Source organism: Lissotriton helveticus, chromosome 4_1, assembly GCF_964261635.1.
Source record: "Lissotriton helveticus chromosome 4_1, aLisHel1.1, whole genome shotgun sequence".
Classification (NCBI taxonomy): Eukaryota; Metazoa; Chordata; class Amphibia; order Caudata; family Salamandridae; genus Lissotriton; species Lissotriton helveticus.
In genome coordinates this window covers 637,240,765-637,260,668 of record NC_136063.1, presented here as the reverse complement: position 1 = coordinate 637,260,668, position 19,904 = coordinate 637,240,765, and the positions used below count along the sequence as shown (strand labels likewise).

Genomic DNA, 19,904 nt, shown 5'->3' with positions numbered 1-19,904 from the left:
TACTTGATTACAGTCACCAGCTAGTATAAAATTATCTTCAATACACTGGGAGATTTGCTTAGCTAAATTGGGCCAAAAGAGGCATCCCCACCAGTGGGGGCATAGACATTAACAAAAGAAACTGGAACACCCCTGAGTAACAGTTTAACAATTAGCCATCTACCATCAGCATCTGATTCCTACGAAACAAGTGTAATCTGGAGAGATTTACGAAACACTATCAGGACTCCATTTCGTTTACCATCTTCTTGAAAAAAGAAAATTCCCCCCACCCAACCTTTTTTTAATTTCAGAGATTCAGCATCTGTGAGATGTGTTTCTTGCAAAAAGACAATATCAGCACCAAATTTGGCTAGGTGGTTTAAGATTCTCTGTCTTTTGATGGGGGAATGTAATCCCCTGATGTTCCAAGAAATTTATTTTAGTGACATAAAATATCAAAGGAGAATTGATATAGGAAGATGAAGCGCAAGTCCAATTCAATAAGGCGAAAAAAGAGAGTATAAGAATAAAAAAGAGAGAAATAGAAAAGCCAGTCAGTCCTCAGCAGGAGAAGAGAGGAGGTAACAGATGAATGGGGAAAATAATGAAACTCTGACATATCATTAAAAGGAGAGATATGTGTAATGTAAATATAAAGAAAAATAGAGAGAAAGGAAGGCTTAAATATGTAGAGAAAGGTAGGATTGAAATAGAAGAATGAAGGGAAGAGTAATACAATTGAATGCCATGGGATATAAAGGTGAGGAATTGGCGGTTAGAAGTATCCATCAGAATATAACTTATTTTTAATTCCAAGCGTATGCCACAAAAAGAAAAGAAAAGGAAACATGTTGCAACCTAAATGTGGCATTCATATGCTTGCAATACAAAATGCAAGCAATTAATACCATTGCATATAATTTTATTAGCATGGGTGCTTTCTAGCAGGCAGCTGTACTGTTCAGAACACGTTTTGGTTTACTTTTAAAGAAAGGGAGAATATGGTTCTGATTGGTGCAAAGAAAAGGAACCTCTGGCTTTGAATTATCATAACTTGAAAAAGTTGTTTAAAGACATAAGGATGTCCCAAAAACATACACATATTAAAGAATGGAATAAATGGAAAGGAAACTTTGGAGTGTGCTCAGACCAAAAAGTCATGTAGAACCGAGCAGGCCAAAGGCCCTTCCCGGTCAGTATCTGCCACTAAAATCAACCATGCCACTGAAATATAGTTATTTTTTTGTGGAAGCGCACGTGATCAGGAAAAATGCCATCAATCTCAGTGCATGATTGCCACGGGCATAAGCGGGTGGACCTATTGCCCCATGCTGTAATAGTCAGAAACAAACTGAGAATGGCAGTTGAATAGATCAATGGATGAAGAGGACTGACACAAAGCCCCTTTCTTTCTCTCCCTCGCTCTCGATATACATATATATATATATATACACATATATATATATATACACACACACACACACACACACACACACACACACATATATATATATATATATATATATATATATATATATATATACGCATACATACACTGTTCATTACACAAGGTAAACAAACAGACGGTTTATTATCCAAACCTAAAACTCCTTTTCACTGTACCCTGCAATATAAATCCAATATCTAAATGCGTTACTATTGAACGTGGAGCAACATTGGTTCCAGGAGGTGAGGGGGCAGACACAAAAAGGTAAGAGACTAGTTAAGGATTGAAAAGAATAATACGGTGTGAAGAGAAAAAAGTTGTATTCGGCGTGTCTGGGATTTAGAGATTTGTGCTTGGCAGTGTTTTCCCCATTTTTTCTCTATTTGCAAAAAAGGCTACAGAAACTCAAGTTTGAAAGTCTTGAATAAATGGGTAAAGAGTTAAGATACTGAAGATAAATAAAACTGGGGAATTAAATGGAAACCGATTTAACTCCGAAGAAAGAAGAAATGTGGTAGTTTCAAAAACAACAAGCATTTACAATGCAATAGGTCTCGCATTAAGTTTGAGCTATTGGCATTGCTAAATATTGCAACACCAATTGCAACAAAAGTCTATAAATTGTAGGCCAAAAAAATGTAAATTTATTTTTGTAGCAATGGTGGCATGCTGCGCTTTAGATGAATATGTTTAAAAGTAAAGTGCGCCATACTGCGATTGCTGCATTAGTCAGTTGTGGATGCGTTAACAATTGATGTGTGCACTGATGGCTGGTGGTGTGTGTGCCTGTAGAAATTGTGCACTGATGGCTGGTGGTGTTTGTGTGTCTGGTGGAAGTGTGCACTGCCGGCTGGTGGTGTGTGTGCCTGGTGGAAGCGTGCACTGACTGCTGGTGGTGTGTGTGCCTGGAGAAAGTGTGCACAGACGGCTGGTGGTGTGTGCCTGGAGAAAGTGTGCACAGACGGCTGGTGGTGTGTGCCTGGTGAAAGCGTGCGCTGACGGCTGGTGGTGTGTTGGGCCTGGTGAAAGCGTGCACTGATGGCTGGTGGTGTGTTGGGCCTTGTGAAAGCGTGCACTGACGGCTGGTGGTGTGTGCGCGCCTGGTGAAAGCGTGCACTGAGGATTGATGGTGTCTGTGCCTGGTGAAAGTGTGCACTGTCGGTGTGGTTGTGTGGTAAAACACTGACCGCCTTGAGTTTGTATGTTGAATTCGTCTGTACCTATGCACACGCAGTGCACACAAGAGAACAATGGATGTGTTAGCAGAAATGGGACTATGGAAGTTGGTCTTTTTCCTAAGGCAGGGAGCAAGTATAGGATTGTGGAGGAAGATGTGCTGTTGGGATGTGGCTAGGAAGGAAAGGACAAATGGGGGTGGGGTCGCACACTACTCACACATCGGCGGTGTCGCCCCTAAGGACTCTGGTCAATGTAGTAAAGTGTTCGCGATGCATCATCTTTCGATCTTCTGCTATCTTCGCTGTCTTCGCCATCCCTGGACACGTGTTTCGGGGTATTACCCCTCATCAGCAGGGATAGGCCGTGTACTGGGGTTGCCGATGGCTGCCAATATCTGCCAGGCGCGTAGGTGCGGGATCCCAGGCTCGTCAGCCCGCTGCTCAAGGGAGCTTTAAAGTTACAAATGGGGGTGGGGTCTCACACTACTCACACATCGGCGGTGTCGCCCCTAAGGACTCTGGTCAATGTAGTAAAGTGTTCGCGATGCATCATCTTTCGATCTTCTGCTATCTTCGCTGTCTTCGCCATCCCTGGACACGTGTTTCGGGGTATTACCCCTCATCAGCAGGGATAGGCCGTGTACTGGGGTTGCCGATGGCTGCCAATATCTGCCAGGTATAGTACCACTCAGGCGCGTAGGTGCGGGATCCCAGGCTCGTCAGCCCGCTGCTCAAGGGAGCTTTAAAGTTACAAATGGGGGTGGGGTCGCACACTACTCACACATCGGCGGTGTCGCCCCTAAGGACTCTGGTCAATGTAGTAAAGTGTTCGCGATGCATCATCTTTCGATCTTCTGCTATCTACGCTGTCTTCGCCATCCCTGGACACGTGTTTCGGGGTATTACCCCTCATCAGCAGGGATAGGCCGTGTACTGGGGTTGCCGATGGCTGCCAATATCTGCCAGGTATAGTACCACTCAGGCGCGTAGGTGCGGGATCCCAGGCTCGTCAGCCCGCTGCTCAAGGGAGCTTTAAAGTTACAAATGGGGGTGGGGTCGCACACTACTCACACATCGGCGGTGTCGCCCCTAAGGGAGCTTTAAAGCTGACGAGCCTGGGATTCCGCACCTACGCGCCTGAGTGGTACTATACCTGGCAGATATTGGCAGCCATCGGCAACCCCAGTACACGGCCTATCCCTGCTGATGAGGGGTAATACCCCGAAACACGTGTCCAGGGATGGCGAAGACAGCGAAGATAGCAGAAGATCGAAAGATGATGCATCGCGAACACTTTACTACATTGACCAGAGTCCTTAGGGGCGACACCGCCGGTGTGTGAGTAGTGTGCGACCCCACCCCCATTTGTAACTTTAAAGCTCCCTTGAGCAGCGGGCTGACGAGCCTGGGATTCCGCACCTACGCGCCTGAGTGGTACTATACCTGGCAGATATTGGCAGCAATCGGCAACCCCAGTACACAGCCTATCCCTGCTGATGAGGGGTAAAACCCCGAAACACGTGTCCAGGGATGGCGAAGACAGCGAAGATAGCAGAAGATCGAAAGATGATGCATCGCGAACACTTTACTACATTGACCAGAGTCCTTAGGGGCGACACCGCCGGTGTGTGAGTAGTGTGCGACCCCACCCCCATTTGTAACTTTAAAGCTCCCTTGAGCAGCGGGCTGACGAGCCTGGGATTCCGCACCTACGCGCCTGAGTGGTACTATACCTGGCAGATATTGGCAGCCATCGGCAATCCCAGTACACGGCCTATCCCTGCTGATGAGGGGTAATACCCCGAAACACGTGTCCAGGGATGGCGAAGACAGCGAAGATAGCAGAAGATCGAAAGATGATGCATCGCGAACACTTTACTACATTGACCAGAGTCCTTAGGGGCGACACCGCCGGTGTGTGAGTAGTGTGCGACCCCACCCCCATAGGAAGGAAAGGACCCTGCCTCCTGTGAGAGTGGAGTGATGGTGACTCCTGACCAATTATTTAGATAACGCCACTGGGGTAACCAAGAGCACACAGTGCGAATGACGTTCAAACTGAGTGACAGAGGAACCAATCTCTATAAATGTGCTCTTTGCAGTTAGGGAGCCTATGTTTTGATTTTGTTTACCACCGTGCTCTGTTGCCCCTGTCCCAACAGGGTGAAGGGCGGTAATGAAGCTGGGGTAATTAGGCCCCAAAGTGTTCCGAACACCGGAGCACGGTGGCTGTGCGCTCCTGCGAAAAAAGAAATCCCACTTTGTCCTCTTGGCATGTGGCCATGATGAAATTCGATGCTGGTGACTTGTGAACATGCCTAGGGGCAGCCAAAATGCTTGTTTTTTGTGTTTTATAGGAATGTTCAAGCATATTTTGCTCTGTGCACTTGTCCTGCGTGTTAGAGATGCACGTGGCTCATCCCACAGGCTCCTGTCTAGGACTCACCTAGGGTGCAGTTTGCACCTGGAAACAAATCACTCCACTTGAATGGACACGTCTGAGGGAAAGGAGCGACTTTTCGTGCACACCGTGCACTCACTGCATGAACTATGGTCCAGTGCTGACTGCAGCTCGTGCACGAACCTGTACACTTACCGGGGGAGTGTACGCATTTAGTTGATAATGGGTACTGGGGTGCCCAGTCAAATCAAAATAAGGCGCTCAAAGACCCTAAACATTTATGGCGCATAGTGGATGCTCCCGAAAGGTGCCATGAAGACGATATCAGAGCGTGTTGGCACTACTCAACCCTCCACTCACTAGGATTAAAGATTTATGTAACAGGCTATATTGTTTGTGGGAACTTTAAAATTAGACGTAATTCATACCTAACTCAAGGCCACATTATTTTGATCCCACATGAAAGTCGTCCCTGCCAGTTACGTTTCCGTTTAACACACATCTCTGCAGCAGGCGCCTAAACCCACTGCGCTGTTTTACCTAAAGTTGTTGCTTTGCACACGCGCTCTCACCCATCTTTTCCCTCAGGCACACACACACACACTTACGTTATACACACACACCTATGTTAGCTCGTAATCCTATAGAACCAATGTGCGTTGCGCACAGATCTCTGGAGCGGGCGCATTGACCCTCTGAGTTGTCTATAAGCTAGCTCCCTTGAGGCACGGGAAGGTATGGAATGTCTGCAGTGCGCGCTCACACACAGACAGAGTATACAGTCAGATCCTATGGCCCCTCCCCCACCTCTCGCACAGCCCACAGCTGTGGAGGGGACATGTGTTCAGCCCGGGGAGGGGCCTCTCCCCAAGCCCACCGCAGCTGGAGACGCCCTGTAGAGGGGGCATATGCAAGCCATGCTTGGCTACCGGGGAATGTTCAAGTTGGATTTCCGTACAAGGTGTACTGTAAACAACACTCGGCGTTTACGAGTACACAATCGCGATGGGAGTGGGAGCCGCCTCGTGATGAACTCCGTCACCCCACCACCTCCCCCTGTTCTTTGGAACCCTCCCTCGACTTATGGAAAGAACTCGACCTTCAGCGGCAGAAGGACACCCACCGCTGCTGTGCATGCAGCGGCAGTGCTGCGCGCTCCCCGACACACAAACCAGGTACTGCACAGGCGACCTCGTGTACTGTATTTAACAGCCACAGCACAGCACCTGCCGCAGCAGGGTAAGGTCCCCTCAACCACAGCAGAGCACAGGAGGTCTTCTATTATAGCGTCAGGTGCAGCGGTGCAGGATCTCCTGGCGTGTGCAGTACGGCAAATGCTGCTGCAGAAACACTAAAAATATTCATGACAAACAGCAGCGTAAAACAAACTAAATCAGCATTTAATTTGTTCAAAGAGACAGAGTTTGGTATAAAAATAGCAAACGGTGTACCCAAGGGTAACTTAAATTGCACAGCAGATGCAATTCTGCACACCACCTCTCTCCACCTCATACTTTATATCAGGAAGAGCTGGGCACGGTGTGAGGAAGAAACCAACCAAGCAGGAAAGGTGCAGAGGACGCCGAACAAAACACGGCTTCCCCGTGAAATGGATTAAAAAAGAAAACGCCCGCGAGGGGTGCGCGCGCCACTGCGAGGCATATGTCTTCAATTATGGCACCCGTGTCTGGGCACGATAATTGAAGACATATCGGCTTTGGTGTGTCTTACAGACACCAACAGGCCATGGGCGGAGCAACGCGACCGCCTTTGGCCTATTGCGTGTTCTGTTACAAAACAACACGCACTCCAAGCCCATTCAGAGAAGACCATAGGAAATAAACACGCACAGGCGTGTTCATTTCCAGGGTCCATTTCTGAAACCCCGTCAAAAGGACTCTCTCTGCACGAACACTGCTGCGCTGCATAATGCTAGGTGCGAGACCTAAAAAAGGAAGATGGATTAAAATAAGCTGACAATATTAAATCACTAAGGGGCTCATGCATCAAGCATTTCTGCCTTCGCAAACAGGCCTGTTTGCGAATGCAAAAAATGCTTTTTAGATGCAGCAAACTCTATTTTGCGAAGGGCCGTGCTGAGGCCATCCTTTCCGAATACCGAATCACATCAGTATGTAGGAATGTTTTGTGACCGAAATGTGGTCGCAAAACATTCGCATTTTACCTTTGTGAAAGCTTGTTACAGCATTTTTTAAGAGCAGGCAGTGGGTCCCAAGAACCACTGCCTACTCTTAAACAAGCATTGGAAATGCAATAGGTCTCGGATTTGAGTTAGAGCTAATGGCATTGTGAATGGCAATGTCTTTTAGCCATGTGTTATGGAGTGTATGCATGTGGTGTGTAGTGGAATTATGTGGGTTGGATTTGAATTGTAGCAATGGTGGCATGCTGCGCTTTAGAAGAATATGTTTCAAAGTGAAGTGCAACATACTGCGATTGCTACAATAGTTAATTGTGGATGCGTTAACAATTGATGTGTGCACTGATGGCTGGTGGTGTGTGTGCCTGGTGGAAGTGTGCACTGACGGACGGTGGTGTGTGTGCCTGGTGGAAGCGTGCACTGCCGGCTGGTGGTGTGTGCCTGGTGGAAGCCTGCACTGACGGCTGGTGGTGTTTGTGCCCAGTGAAAGCGTGCACTGACGGTGTGGCTCTGTGTGTGTGTGTGTGTGTGTGTGTGGTTGCGGGTGTGGTGGTGAGTGTGTGGTGGTGAGTGTGTGTGGTGTGTGTAGTCTTATGTGTGTAGTCTTATGTGTGTAGTCTTATGTGTGTAGTCTTATGTGTGTAGTCTTATGTGTGTGGTGTTATGTGTGTGGTGTTATGTGTGTGTGTGTGGTGGACTTAGTTCGAGTTTTCGTACCCTGCACACTCACACACTGCCCCTACACACTCACACACTGCTCACCCTACACACTCACACAATGTTCACCCTGCACACTCACACAGTGCTCACCCTGCACACTGACACACTGCTCACCCCACACACCTACACACTGTTCACCCTGCACACTCACACAATGTTCACCCTGCACACTCACACAATGTTCACCCTGCACACACACACACACACTGCTCACCCTAGACACTCTCACCCTGTACACTCACACACTGCTCACCCTGCACACTCACACACTACTCACCCTGCACACTCACACACTGCTCACCCTACACTCACACACTGCTCACCCTACACACTCACACAATGTTCACCCTGCACACTCACACAATGTTCACCCTGCACACACACACTGCTCACCCTACACACTCACACAATGTTCACCCTGCACGCTCACACACTGTTAACCCTGCATACTCACACACTGCTCCCCTGCATGCTCACACTGCTCACCCTGCACACACACACACTGCTCACCCTGCACACTACTAACCCTGAATACTCACACACTGCTCACCCTGCATGCTCACACACTGTTCACCCTACACACTCACACACTGCTAACCCTACGTAATGCGAAAAGACCTAGCTCTGCCTTTTGGCCTGTGTTGTAATCGTACAGTAGGTTATGAATAGTTGTGTTTGATTGGTTGGGGCGTCCCCTCCTTGCTGCTCCCCTCACAGAGGGCTGGCTGCCTCCATGAAGCTCCCAAGACACGTGTTCAGCAGTTCTTTGTTTTATCTCCTGTGTGTCAGTGCACCGTGTAAGTGTACAGGTATACCCAGCTCTCTCTGGAACAGTCACACTGCTGAGTCTCTCTCACTCTGCTGAGTCTCTCTCACTCTGCTGAGTCTCTCTCACTCTGCTGAGTCTCTCTCACTCTGCTGAGTCCCTCTCACTCTGCTGAGTCCCTCTCACTCTGCAGTCCCTCTCACTCTGCTGTCCCTCACACACTCTGCTGTCCCTCACACACTCTGCTGTCCCTCACACACTCTGCTGTCCCTCACACACTCTGCTGTCCCTCACACACTCTGCTGTCCCTCACACACTCTGCTGTCCCTCACACACTCTGCTGTCCCTCACACACTCTGCTGTCCCTCACACATTCTGCTGTCCCTCACACACTCTGCTGTCCCTCACACTCTGCTGTCCCTCACACTCTGCTGTCCCTCACACTCTGCTGTCCCTCACACTCTGCTGTCCCTCACACTCTGCTGTCCCTCACACTCTGCTGTCCCTCACACTCTGCTGTCCCTCACACTCTGCTGTCCCTCACACTCTGCTGTCTCTCACACTCTACTCTCACTCTGCTGTCACTCTCACTCTGCTGTCACTCTCACTCTGCTGTCACTCTCACTCTGCTGTCACTCTGTCTCTCATGCCGTCACTCTCACTTTGCTGTCACTCTCACTCTGCTGTCACTCTGTCTCTCATGCCGTCACTCTCACTTTGCTGTCACTCTCACTCTGTCTCTCATGCCGTCACTCTCACTCTGCTGTCACTCTCACTCTGCTGTCACTCTCACTCTGCTGTCACTCTCACTCTGCTGTCACTCTCACTCTGCTGTCACTCTCACTCTGCTGTCACTCTCACTCTGCTGTCACTCTCACTCTGCTGTCACTCTCACTCTGCTGTCACTCTCAGTCTGCTGTCACTCTCACTCTGCTGTCACTCTCACTCTGCTGTCACTCTCACTCTGCTGTCACTCTGCTGTCACTCTCACTCTGCTGTCACTCTCACTCTGCTGTCACTCTCACTCTGCTGTCACTCTCACTCTGCTGTCACTCTCACTCTGCTGTCTCACTCTCACCCTGCTGTCACTCTCACCCTTCTGTCACTGTCACTCTCACTCTGCTGTCACTCTCACTCTGCTGTCACTCCCACTCTGCTGTCACTCCCACTCTGCTGTCACTCTGCTGTCACTCTCACTCTTCTGTCACTCTCACTCTTCTGTCACTCTCACTCTGCTGTCACTCTCACTCTGCTGTCACTCTCACTCTGCTGTCACTCTCACTCTGCTGTCACTCTCACTCTGCTGTCACTCTCACTCTGCTGTCACTCTCACTGTCTCTCATGCTGTCACTCTCACTCTGCTGTCACTCTCACTCTGCTGTCACTCTCACTCTGCTGTCAGTCACTCTCCCTCTGCTGTCACTCACTCTGCTGTCACTCTCACTCTGCTGTCACTCTCACTGTCTCTCATGCTGTCACTCTCACTCTGCTGTCACTCTCACTCTGCTGTCACTCTCACTCTGCTGTCACTCTCACTCTGCTGTCTCACTCTACTGTCTTTCTGCTGTCTCACTCTGTCTCACTCTCTCTGCTGTCTCACTCTCACCCTGCTGTCACTCTCGCCCTGCTGTCACTCTCGCCCTGCTGTCACTCTCGCCCTGCTGTCACTCTCGCCCTGCTGTCACTCTCGCCCTGCTGTCACTCTCACTCTGCTGTCACTCTCACTCTGCTGTCACTCTCACTCTGCTGTCACTCTCCCTCTGCTGTCACTCTCACACTGCTGTCACTCTCACACTGCTGTCACTCTCACAATGTGTTTGTCGTTGGCGCTCAATCACTTAACATTCCGTACCTATCCCTAAATGAACCTGTCTAAATTGACTTGGGACCTGTGTACCACCATGCTCAATCTTTCTGATAGAAATGACAGGCAGTTCAATAACCTTTTGCCACGCGCAAACACTCTTCACAAGTTGTTGTACCCTTTCTGCAATGCGGTCAGTTCTCTCGGAGCAGCACAGCTGTGCGTCAACAGAAAGTACAATGTTTTAATTTCTTTTTAAACATCTTGCGAAGACGATACCTTTATTGGGCTAACACACAGCTATAGTTTTTGTTTGCAGGGCCACAAAGGGTCTTCCTCGGGTGGTTATAGTAGGAATGAAAGAGATCTCCTGGTGCAGGGCAGAGCCGTATTTCCATTTTACGCCGCGGATGAATGGAAGTGTTGGGCTGTCCCTATCTGCCCCTTGTTTCTGCAGCACCTGCAAGCACTTTAAACGGCGGACAATTGTTATTTATTCGGTCCCAAGAGTAGATACTCTTTTTTGCTTTCACGGAGCAATCACAGACCATAGAGAAAAAAACACTTTTTATTGTGAAATAACCAAGTGCCAATGATGATAATGATCTACTGGTGACAATATACTTTGTTTATATTATTTTTTCATTTGCTCTGCTGACCCATTTTGCCAATGCTTAAGGTGCGCCAATAAATTTAAGAAAAATAGATGGAAATCGAAACTTTCAAATGAGCCTGAAAATAAATCTATGTTCTTAATCAAAGAGAATGAGGGTGTTAAATGCGATATTAAAGGCATTATGAAATGAAACTAGCAGTCTGTCGCCTCCCGATCAATGAGCAATATCCAGAAGACTGAAGATGAACGAACTGAGAAATCATAATGCGAGATAAAGCCTTAACTGAACTCCAATCCAACGCCAACTGCATTTGAGCATAAAATCGTAATCTCGGTTTGAAAAACAAATAACAAAGATAGGCAGGTGTGTTTAAATAACGTATTTACACCACACTAAAGAAAGCTAACAAATCACAGAAAATTAGCCATGTGTGTTACATTGACAGCCGTCCTTGGCCCCCTAACTGATATTAATGTCGTGTTGTACTTGTAAGTCAAATAAGAACTAAAGTTAAGAAGGAACAGGCGCGGGTAAACCATCACTCCAACATTTAACATCCCAACGAAAGTAACGGACACAAATCATAGGAGTAAGGGGTTGGCCAAGTAAAACTATTTGGTTCAATTACACACTGAAAGAGACAAATTTAGAATTTTTTTTAACGCGCGAAATTACAACGAAGCTAAAGAAAAATAACATTGAAATATGAACAACAAAGGGGAGAACTCGGTGGGACTTAAAGGAACATTGGGCAAAAAGTCAGAAAAGAGAAGTATGCAAGTGTTCCAAAACACTGTGACTCCTAGTTGTAAAAGCACGTTAATTATTGATTAACAGTTTATTTTGTTTTACCTTAATAGTGGTGCACAGCGCCCAAGCATCAATCGGTAACGGCACTCGCCGCAAAGGAGGAGAGCCAAAGATCTGCTGTAAATGAGTTGTGCAAACTAGTGGAGGCGTGTCGGAGTAGGTCTCGCTGTCAGCAACATAGAAAATGGACCAACAGCCAACTCCGAAACACGCATGAGAGTGAAGGCGGTCCTTTTGTCTACCAAAAGTTTTGAAAGATGAGCATCTTGTCTTGTGTTCGGCGGTTTAGTTCTGCGTGAAAACTAAAATGAAGCACTTATATAACGGGTACTATAAAATATATTAGTGTACATTTTTAAATTATTACTTCTGTTGTTCAATGTATATTCCAAGCAAGCTTAAACAAAGTAACAAATGCAACATATTTCTGTTTTTTTGCTCACAAATTAACATATTTGCATTCCACTGATAAACGTTGCAACTTTTGCTTGCTTTCTTTTAGATCTATATAGACTGGGCTTGGTATCTCTTTCTTCCAAGATGGTGGCTTCTGTAGCGTCCTTTCAGTTCCGATGTAAGCCAATCGGAAGGAACACAAACGAAAGGGGTGTGCGAAAGGGGGTAGACGAACCCTCCAATGAGTGTGCGCACGTTATTTGCATATAGCCAAGGAGTATTTTGGAAATGTAGGAATTCGCTTAAAAGGCGACTTTTTAATATCTATTATGTGTATATACTTTTTTTTATAGAAGAGTGTCTGTGTCCATAATTTCAACTCTGCACAGTAATCATACATTTTTTCAGTTCTTTACTCATCCTAATATTACTAGATCCCTAAACATGAACCATATATACAGAATTGGACTCCTCTATGTTCGATTCGGATCTGGCTGCGACATTGATCGCTAGGGTCACATTGCAAACACAAGGATCGCGAACTACAAAAAAACAAGGATCGCGAACTACAAAAAAAAAAACAAGCTTTGGCAGGGAGCCAGCATGCGCACACACAGCTGAAAAAAAATGTAACTGGAAAGAGGTGAATGCGCGCCGGGCATCTGGCTTCAATTACCGCGGCCCCTGACAGCTGGTAATTGATGAAATATAGCCTTCTGCTGCGCGTGTCCGCACGGACTATGCAGGAAGCGCAGCAACTCTACAGCCTATGGCCTATTGCGTGCTGGCTTGTAAAAACACAGCCATGCGAGGGCCAATTGCCATGCAGCTGCCATAAATAATGAGCAAAAATCACGCGCTTCTCTGGAATTCCTAGGTTAGATTTTCGAACTCCTCAGAAAAGGACTCTTAAGCCACATCCACTTCGTGGGATGTAGGCCGAGCCCTAAAAACGAAAATAAAACTTTTAATTTTACTTTTTGTAAAGCATCTCGTTTTCCTTTAAGGAAAACAGGCTGCTTTACAAAAATAAAATTGCTTTATTTAAAAGCAATCACGGACATGGTGGTCTGCTGACCTCAGCAGGCCACCATTCCTTGGATTTTAGAGATTCCTAGGGGGTCGCAAATTGCGATCTACCTCATTAATATTAATGAGGTGGAGCGATTTGCGATCCCCTAGGAATCGCTATCTGAAACTCTGAGTTTCATACATTGTAAATTGCGATTACCTACTTGCGATTCTCAGGAATTCGCAATTAGGTATTTGCAATTTACAATTTTGATACATATAGCCCAAGATTGTAAAATGTGAAGAAAAAAGGGAGAACATTAAATAAGAATATACAGTTAAGGAATGGGCAAAATGAATTACCATTGCTTACAGCAAAGGTACATGAATAAAGGATCAGAAGATGCGTAGTCGAAAATGTGAGTAAATATTGAGAAGCATGATAGCTATTGAGAACTTTGGATAAAAGTGTAACATGGATAAAGCCAACGAGGTGGAGAACACAATAATCCAAGCAAAATTATTGTACATCATTGGAGACAAAATTTACTAATAAAACAATCAGGAACGTTGAGAATGATACACAAGTAACATAAGAAATGAAAAAGAAACTAATAGGATAAACATACTGAAAGACAAAGGATGGAAGAGAGGTAGATAGTGGATCAAAGGAGGAATTTATCTTACAGAGGATATTTTGGAAAAGGACATGTGGTGCATAATATCAATAATAAATAATTGAGACTACACAGGCAGTAAATGGATGAAACAACGAACAGAATATCGGATTCTAAAATAGGAGTGCAGATATTATCTGAATGAACTGAAGCTTACCAACAATCTGTCCAGCCGATCTTTATGAAGTGCACCAATTGGTTTGCCAAGGTCTCTAAATGTGTCAGCATTTAGTAGATCTGAAAAAATAAAAATACAACTGTGGTGACCAATGCCAGGAAAATAAAATCTACAGTTCTCAAAGTCATTTAACAACATCAATAACATTACAATTTTACTATCCACTCAAATGTTTCTTTTTATAACAAAATATCAACCATAAAACATTTTTGGTAAAAATATTGCGGGCCAGACCGAAATATCAAATGTACGTACTAGTATTGTGAAATATAATAATATTGTAAAGTATGGTGGGCCAATATATATTTTTTAAAAGTACATTTAAATGTCTAACATCACTATAACTTGAAAATGTTTTTTTTTTAATTAACACGTTGTTGAAAATATGTATAACAAACCAAAGGTGTAAACATAAATTTGATCATTTTATAAAATAATTCAAATGACATATATAACTTTAAAAACTTGAACTATTTACAAATTCGAAAATTAATTTAAAATCTAAAGTAGTTTTAATAAATAATTAATTCTAATGCTCACATTTAAAAAATATTTGTAATATATAAAACAATATAAACATGTTTTAATAATTTAAAAACACAATACACAATTATTAAACTATAGTTTAAAAATAAGTAACTAAAACGTGTGTCTAAAACAAAGAAACACATAAAATAACTTTCAACAAAAATACATTGTAAAAAACATTAAAACTTATTATTTTAAAAATATATTTAATATCTTAGAAATAATTCTTATAAAATACAGAAAGAATAATATGTAGATACCTAACTCAAGCCCCCAAAAATTAAAACAATATTTACACACAAACTACTCCAAGTACAATACTACAAATATCTGGAAAAACATACTATACAACCTAAAGCAACTAGGTAGTGAATGCCAGAGCGGTGGAATACTGGAATGTTTGCAGCACCTGATGGTTTGGGCCACCTATTGGTGTATAGGAGTATTGCTGTTAAATCTTTCAAATCCATTTTAGCCCCTGGGGATTTTTTTAAAAGATGAGGAATCTGCAGTTAGAAGTATCCAACAGAAACAGTATTCTTACTCCAGTCAAGCAAATATTGAGAAAGTGCATGTGTTATAAGCGGGTCATATTTATTATTCTAATGTCTAGCAAATATTTGACCACGTGGATTTTGATAAAGAGTTGTCACATTTACTAGTCTAATAACATTGTAACAAGTTTTGGGGTATCGAAACATTTAAAACAAATATGAAAAGTGGATACACTGGGGAGGAGGGGTCAGATGAAGAAATTACTTGCAATCGTGACATCCTTTCTGGTGGATACTTTAACCACAGATTGCTCATATTTAGATTATTTTGCAGCTGCCAGAGTGAATTCAGAAGCTTTTTTCAGCAATACTCCTGTGCACCGCCGTGTGGGTCAGTGGTGGCTCCATACCTCCCTGGATATAACAGAGGAGAATCTCGTATAAGCACCACCCTTGCGCTCTGACCTCAGTTTCTTGCTTGCTCTTTCTGCATCCTCATACAAGGAGCACAAAACAATTGTCGGTACCAGTGTGCAGATCTATAATTTGAAAACGTTAACGGTGGTAAAAAAAGAGGCCGCTCCCAGAACAGGGAGGTAGGAGGGTAGTGAAAAATCTTACAGTTCGAGTATCTGCCAGAAAGAGTGTGACCAAATGTAATCACTTATTCTTCTTATGGATATTTCCAACTGCAGATTCCTCGTTTTTAGAACAGATACCAAAGCAGTTCTTACCAAAAGTAGTCAAATGCCCCTGCTCAGTTTCCAAGAATGGGGATGTAGATTATGTAGGTTTGGGAGAAACACCATGTACTGCTGCTGTGTCACATGATCCTCCCAAAGTAGTAGCCTGATCGGAGGGCAGATGCTCATGCCCAGAGGTTCTAGGCTCCAAACTCTCCTTGCCCAACGTGGACACTAATCTTTTTCAGAACTCTGGGTAGAAATAGTAGGGTCAGGAAAACCTACAAAAGTGCTGATTACATTCCAACTGGAATGCATCCTATAGCGAGTCTCTTCACAGAAACTCCAAGACACGAAACCTTTGACAATGCAAGTTCTCAAAGGTGGCAAAAAGATCTAGCCTGGGTTGCTCCCCACTGCAGGAAGATGCCTTGCGCAATCGCAGGATGTAGATGCCATACCTGATCTCCCAGATGCCGCCAGCTGAATTTGTAAACCTTGGTGTCAAGGATCCCAGACAGGTGGTTCATTATCAGGGGATTGTCCTGACACTCCAGCTAACTCCAGAGGTGCAGAGCCTCTTGGCATAGGACTCAGGACCCCCTATGCCCTGCTTGCTGCAGTACCACATGGCGGTGGTGTTGTTCATGAGGACCTACACCGCCTTCCACTTGATGGAAAGCAGTGGGCCTTCAATATCAAACGAATGACTTGTAATTCCAACAGATTGCTATAAGCTAGGTTTCTGCTGGACACCAGAATACACTAATTTCAACTCCCCCAGATGGCCTACCAAATCCAGCAGTGACCGACCAATCAACACTATAACCTCTGGGTGGGAAATAGAGAGGGGTATGCTGCCTGTCTAACTGTGGTCAAGCAGCCACCACTGCAAATCATGTACAGTCCTGCAAAATCTGAATGATCTCGGACAGGTTTACTTTGTGCTGAGGCGAATGGAACTTCAGATTCCATTATAGAGACATCATATGCCACCTGGCGGATTCGACAAGAATGACTGACGCAGGAAGCTAAATGACCACAAAGCCTCATGGTTGCTTGCATTCACAGGAAGCCGCTACGAAGTAGTCTGGTGTGACTGCCTTTAACATGCTTTAACAGTCAGTTGTCAAGGATAGGGAAGACTGGAACCCTAACCTCTGAAGAGAGACAGCAACCACCATCATCACTTTGGTGAACACCTGGTGGGCACAATTTAGGCAGAAGGGGAGCATGGCAAACTGAAAATGATCCTACCCTACCTTGAACCACAGGTAATGGAAATGAGGACTGCCAGGAGCAGGACTATGACGTCTGGCCACCTTCCTAGTCACTAGTGGGCAAGAATAGTGCTTTCGCCAGGAGGCACTGAGGGCTTTATTGAATGGGAACAAGGGATCACATGTGGCTGGTCCAGCCTGTAAGATTTCTGTAAGGACCTTTGTCTTAAACTAAATAGAAGGCAGCTGTAGGTCCAAGACCTCAACTGCTCATCAATCTACCACTGCAAATGAATCAAGTTAGGCAGGTAGTGAGGTCTGTGCCGAAGTCTGCACCCGAGCTGGTCCAGAACCTGTGATGGTCCAAAGGGGTCAGACAGTGCCAAGGAAGGATTCACTGGCAGTAACCTGATTGTGGGCCCTACGGTTCCTTAGGGGACACATTTCTGCAACATTGACTTCTTAATGGCTTTGATCTGCTGCAACATCGTCGATGGCTCATGAAATTAGGCATGTATTGGGCCCAAATGTGGAATCAGCTCTGCAACTGGAGATCTTAAGGGAGACAAACTGATACCATGATGGCCTTGTGCCTTCTCTTTAGATAAAGAGAAGTGGGATGGGGTTGGGTCCAGCTTCCCTTTCTTGGGTTTACATTTGAACTTCGACCGCAAAGTTGGCATCTTGTGGGAACGAGACTGCCCCCTTGACATGGACTAACACGAAGCAAGAAACTTCGTCCTTGGTTCGGCAATATAGAGCTTATCTTCAGTCTCAGACTGCAGGTGGGTGTATGAGGTTGCACTTGTTGCACAATTTTGAGTCATGCTCGGCGCCCAAACACCAGAGACGCATTGAGCGCGGGTCTGTGATGGACATCTGTTTTCTACAGTAGTGGCATGTTTTGAAACCAGTAGTCATAGGAGGGGACGCTGTTTACTCTCACACAGGATTTCTGTCTGAGAAGTCATCGGAAGTTCAATGAAAGTGGGAGCAAGGCTCCAAATCGGACTCTGAAGGTGCTGAAAGAAAGGAACCGAAGCTGGGGTGCAGTGGCATGTATAAGCGGCTCCACGCTCCAATTTCTGGGGTGGTATGGAGGCAGCATGGAACTGCAGGCTGCCACCTAGCAGCACACAGGAGTATTGCTGAAAAAAGCTTCCAGACCCAGTCTGGCGTCTGGAGAATATTCTAAAGGCAAATATCCATCAGATTTACTATTCTAATTTTGATTAAACAAACATTGAGGAAAGTGTAATTGTGGAGTCTCAATCACTACACCCTCATAATGTAAATATAAAATAAAAAAATAGGAAAACAAATTAAATATTTTGCTAAACTTATTTTTTTTGTAAATATAAATAATATTTATTATAACATTATTTTTTCAAAGTTGACCTCAAACTCACCCATAAAACACAAACATTAATAACCATTCTCCATGATAGAAAATTACTTACAAAACAAACAAATAATTATTTTTTAAAAGATATACAATTTTTTAATGTTAAAACTATTAACAATTAAATTGGCTATTTTTAAATGAAACTATATTAATCAAGCATGATTTATAAAACGGTTATTTAGAAAATTACCCACCCAATACCCTAATAAATTCCACATCCTGAACTTAAAATTTAAAATGTAACAAACTATGAAACCTTAAAAGAAAGAAAAAACAAATGTATATTAATATATAAATTAACAAGCACTACCCACTCAAAATTCCAATAAACTTCACAAGCAAAGCTTAAAACGTAAACAATAAATTACAATTTTAATAAATTAAGCAAATAAAGAATGTCATATCTTTAACAAATTGATTAATTAACAATAATATGTGAGTAATAAGAAACACTACCCACCCAATCCAGCAACAAACTGAACTAGATATAAAAATGTATACAGAGCTAAAGTATATATATATATATATATATATATATATATATATATATATATATATATATATATATATATATATTTAGTGCAAAATCAACAGCACAAACAGCAAACAATACAGGCCTTCCTTGAGAATCAAACAGATTAAAGAGAAAAATCATCACTTCCATACCTCAACATGACACAAAGCTCTCAACAGCACTGAGGCACTATATTAATAAAACACAGAAATAAACAAGCATTTGCAATGCAAAAGGTCTCGCATTAGGAAAGTTTGAGTTATTGGTCTTGTAAATGACAATTTTTTTTATTTATGTGTTGTTTTTGAAAATAGCTAAATTAATAGCTTTGTCATTTACAATGCCAATAGTTATAACTTTCGGAAATGTGACACCTATAGCATTTGTAATGCAACATGTTTTGTATATGTGACTTAGATGTATTGATATTACAAATATCAATGGCTTGTAATTTTTTTTAATAATTAATACTTAAATAAAAGTGATTGTCATTTATAATGGCAATAGCTTAAACTTTTGTAAATAACGTTTGTGAAGATTATGTTCAGTGTATTTTATTGTGGCTAAATCCAAGAACAGAAGTGAAATATTAAAATCTTTTTGTGACATTTTTGAACCAGTGATGCTGTGGTTGCGCTGAGTAATGCTGTGGTTGCGCTAAGTGATGCTGTGGGTGCGCTGAGTGATGCTGTGGGTGCGCTGAGTGATGCTGTGGTTGCGCTGAGTGATGCTGTGGTTGCGCTGAGTGATGCAGTGGTTGCGCTGAGTGATGCCGTGGTTGTGCTGAGTGATGCTGTGGGTGCGCTGAGTGGTGCAGAGTGGTGCTGTGGTGGTGCTGAGTGATGCTGTGGTGGTGCTGAGAGGTGCTGTGGTGGCGCTGTGGTGGTGCTGTGTTGGCGCTGTGGTGGTGAT

General features: G+C 44.2%; 1 protein-coding gene across 2 annotated transcripts in view; it reads right to left on the bottom strand.

Annotated features, from left to right (window-relative positions):
* NSMAF (neutral sphingomyelinase activation associated factor) overlaps positions 1 to 19,904 on the bottom strand; it is a 610,455-nt gene that overhangs the window by 275,250 nt on the left and 315,301 nt on the right. For both annotated transcript variants that reach the window (XM_078687269.1, XM_078687268.1), the window contains one exon: positions 14,128 to 14,207. In XM_078687269.1, the coding sequence (XP_078543395.1) occupies positions 14,128 to 14,207 (80 nt within the window). The remainder of the gene's footprint in view (positions 1 to 14,127; positions 14,208 to 19,904) is intronic.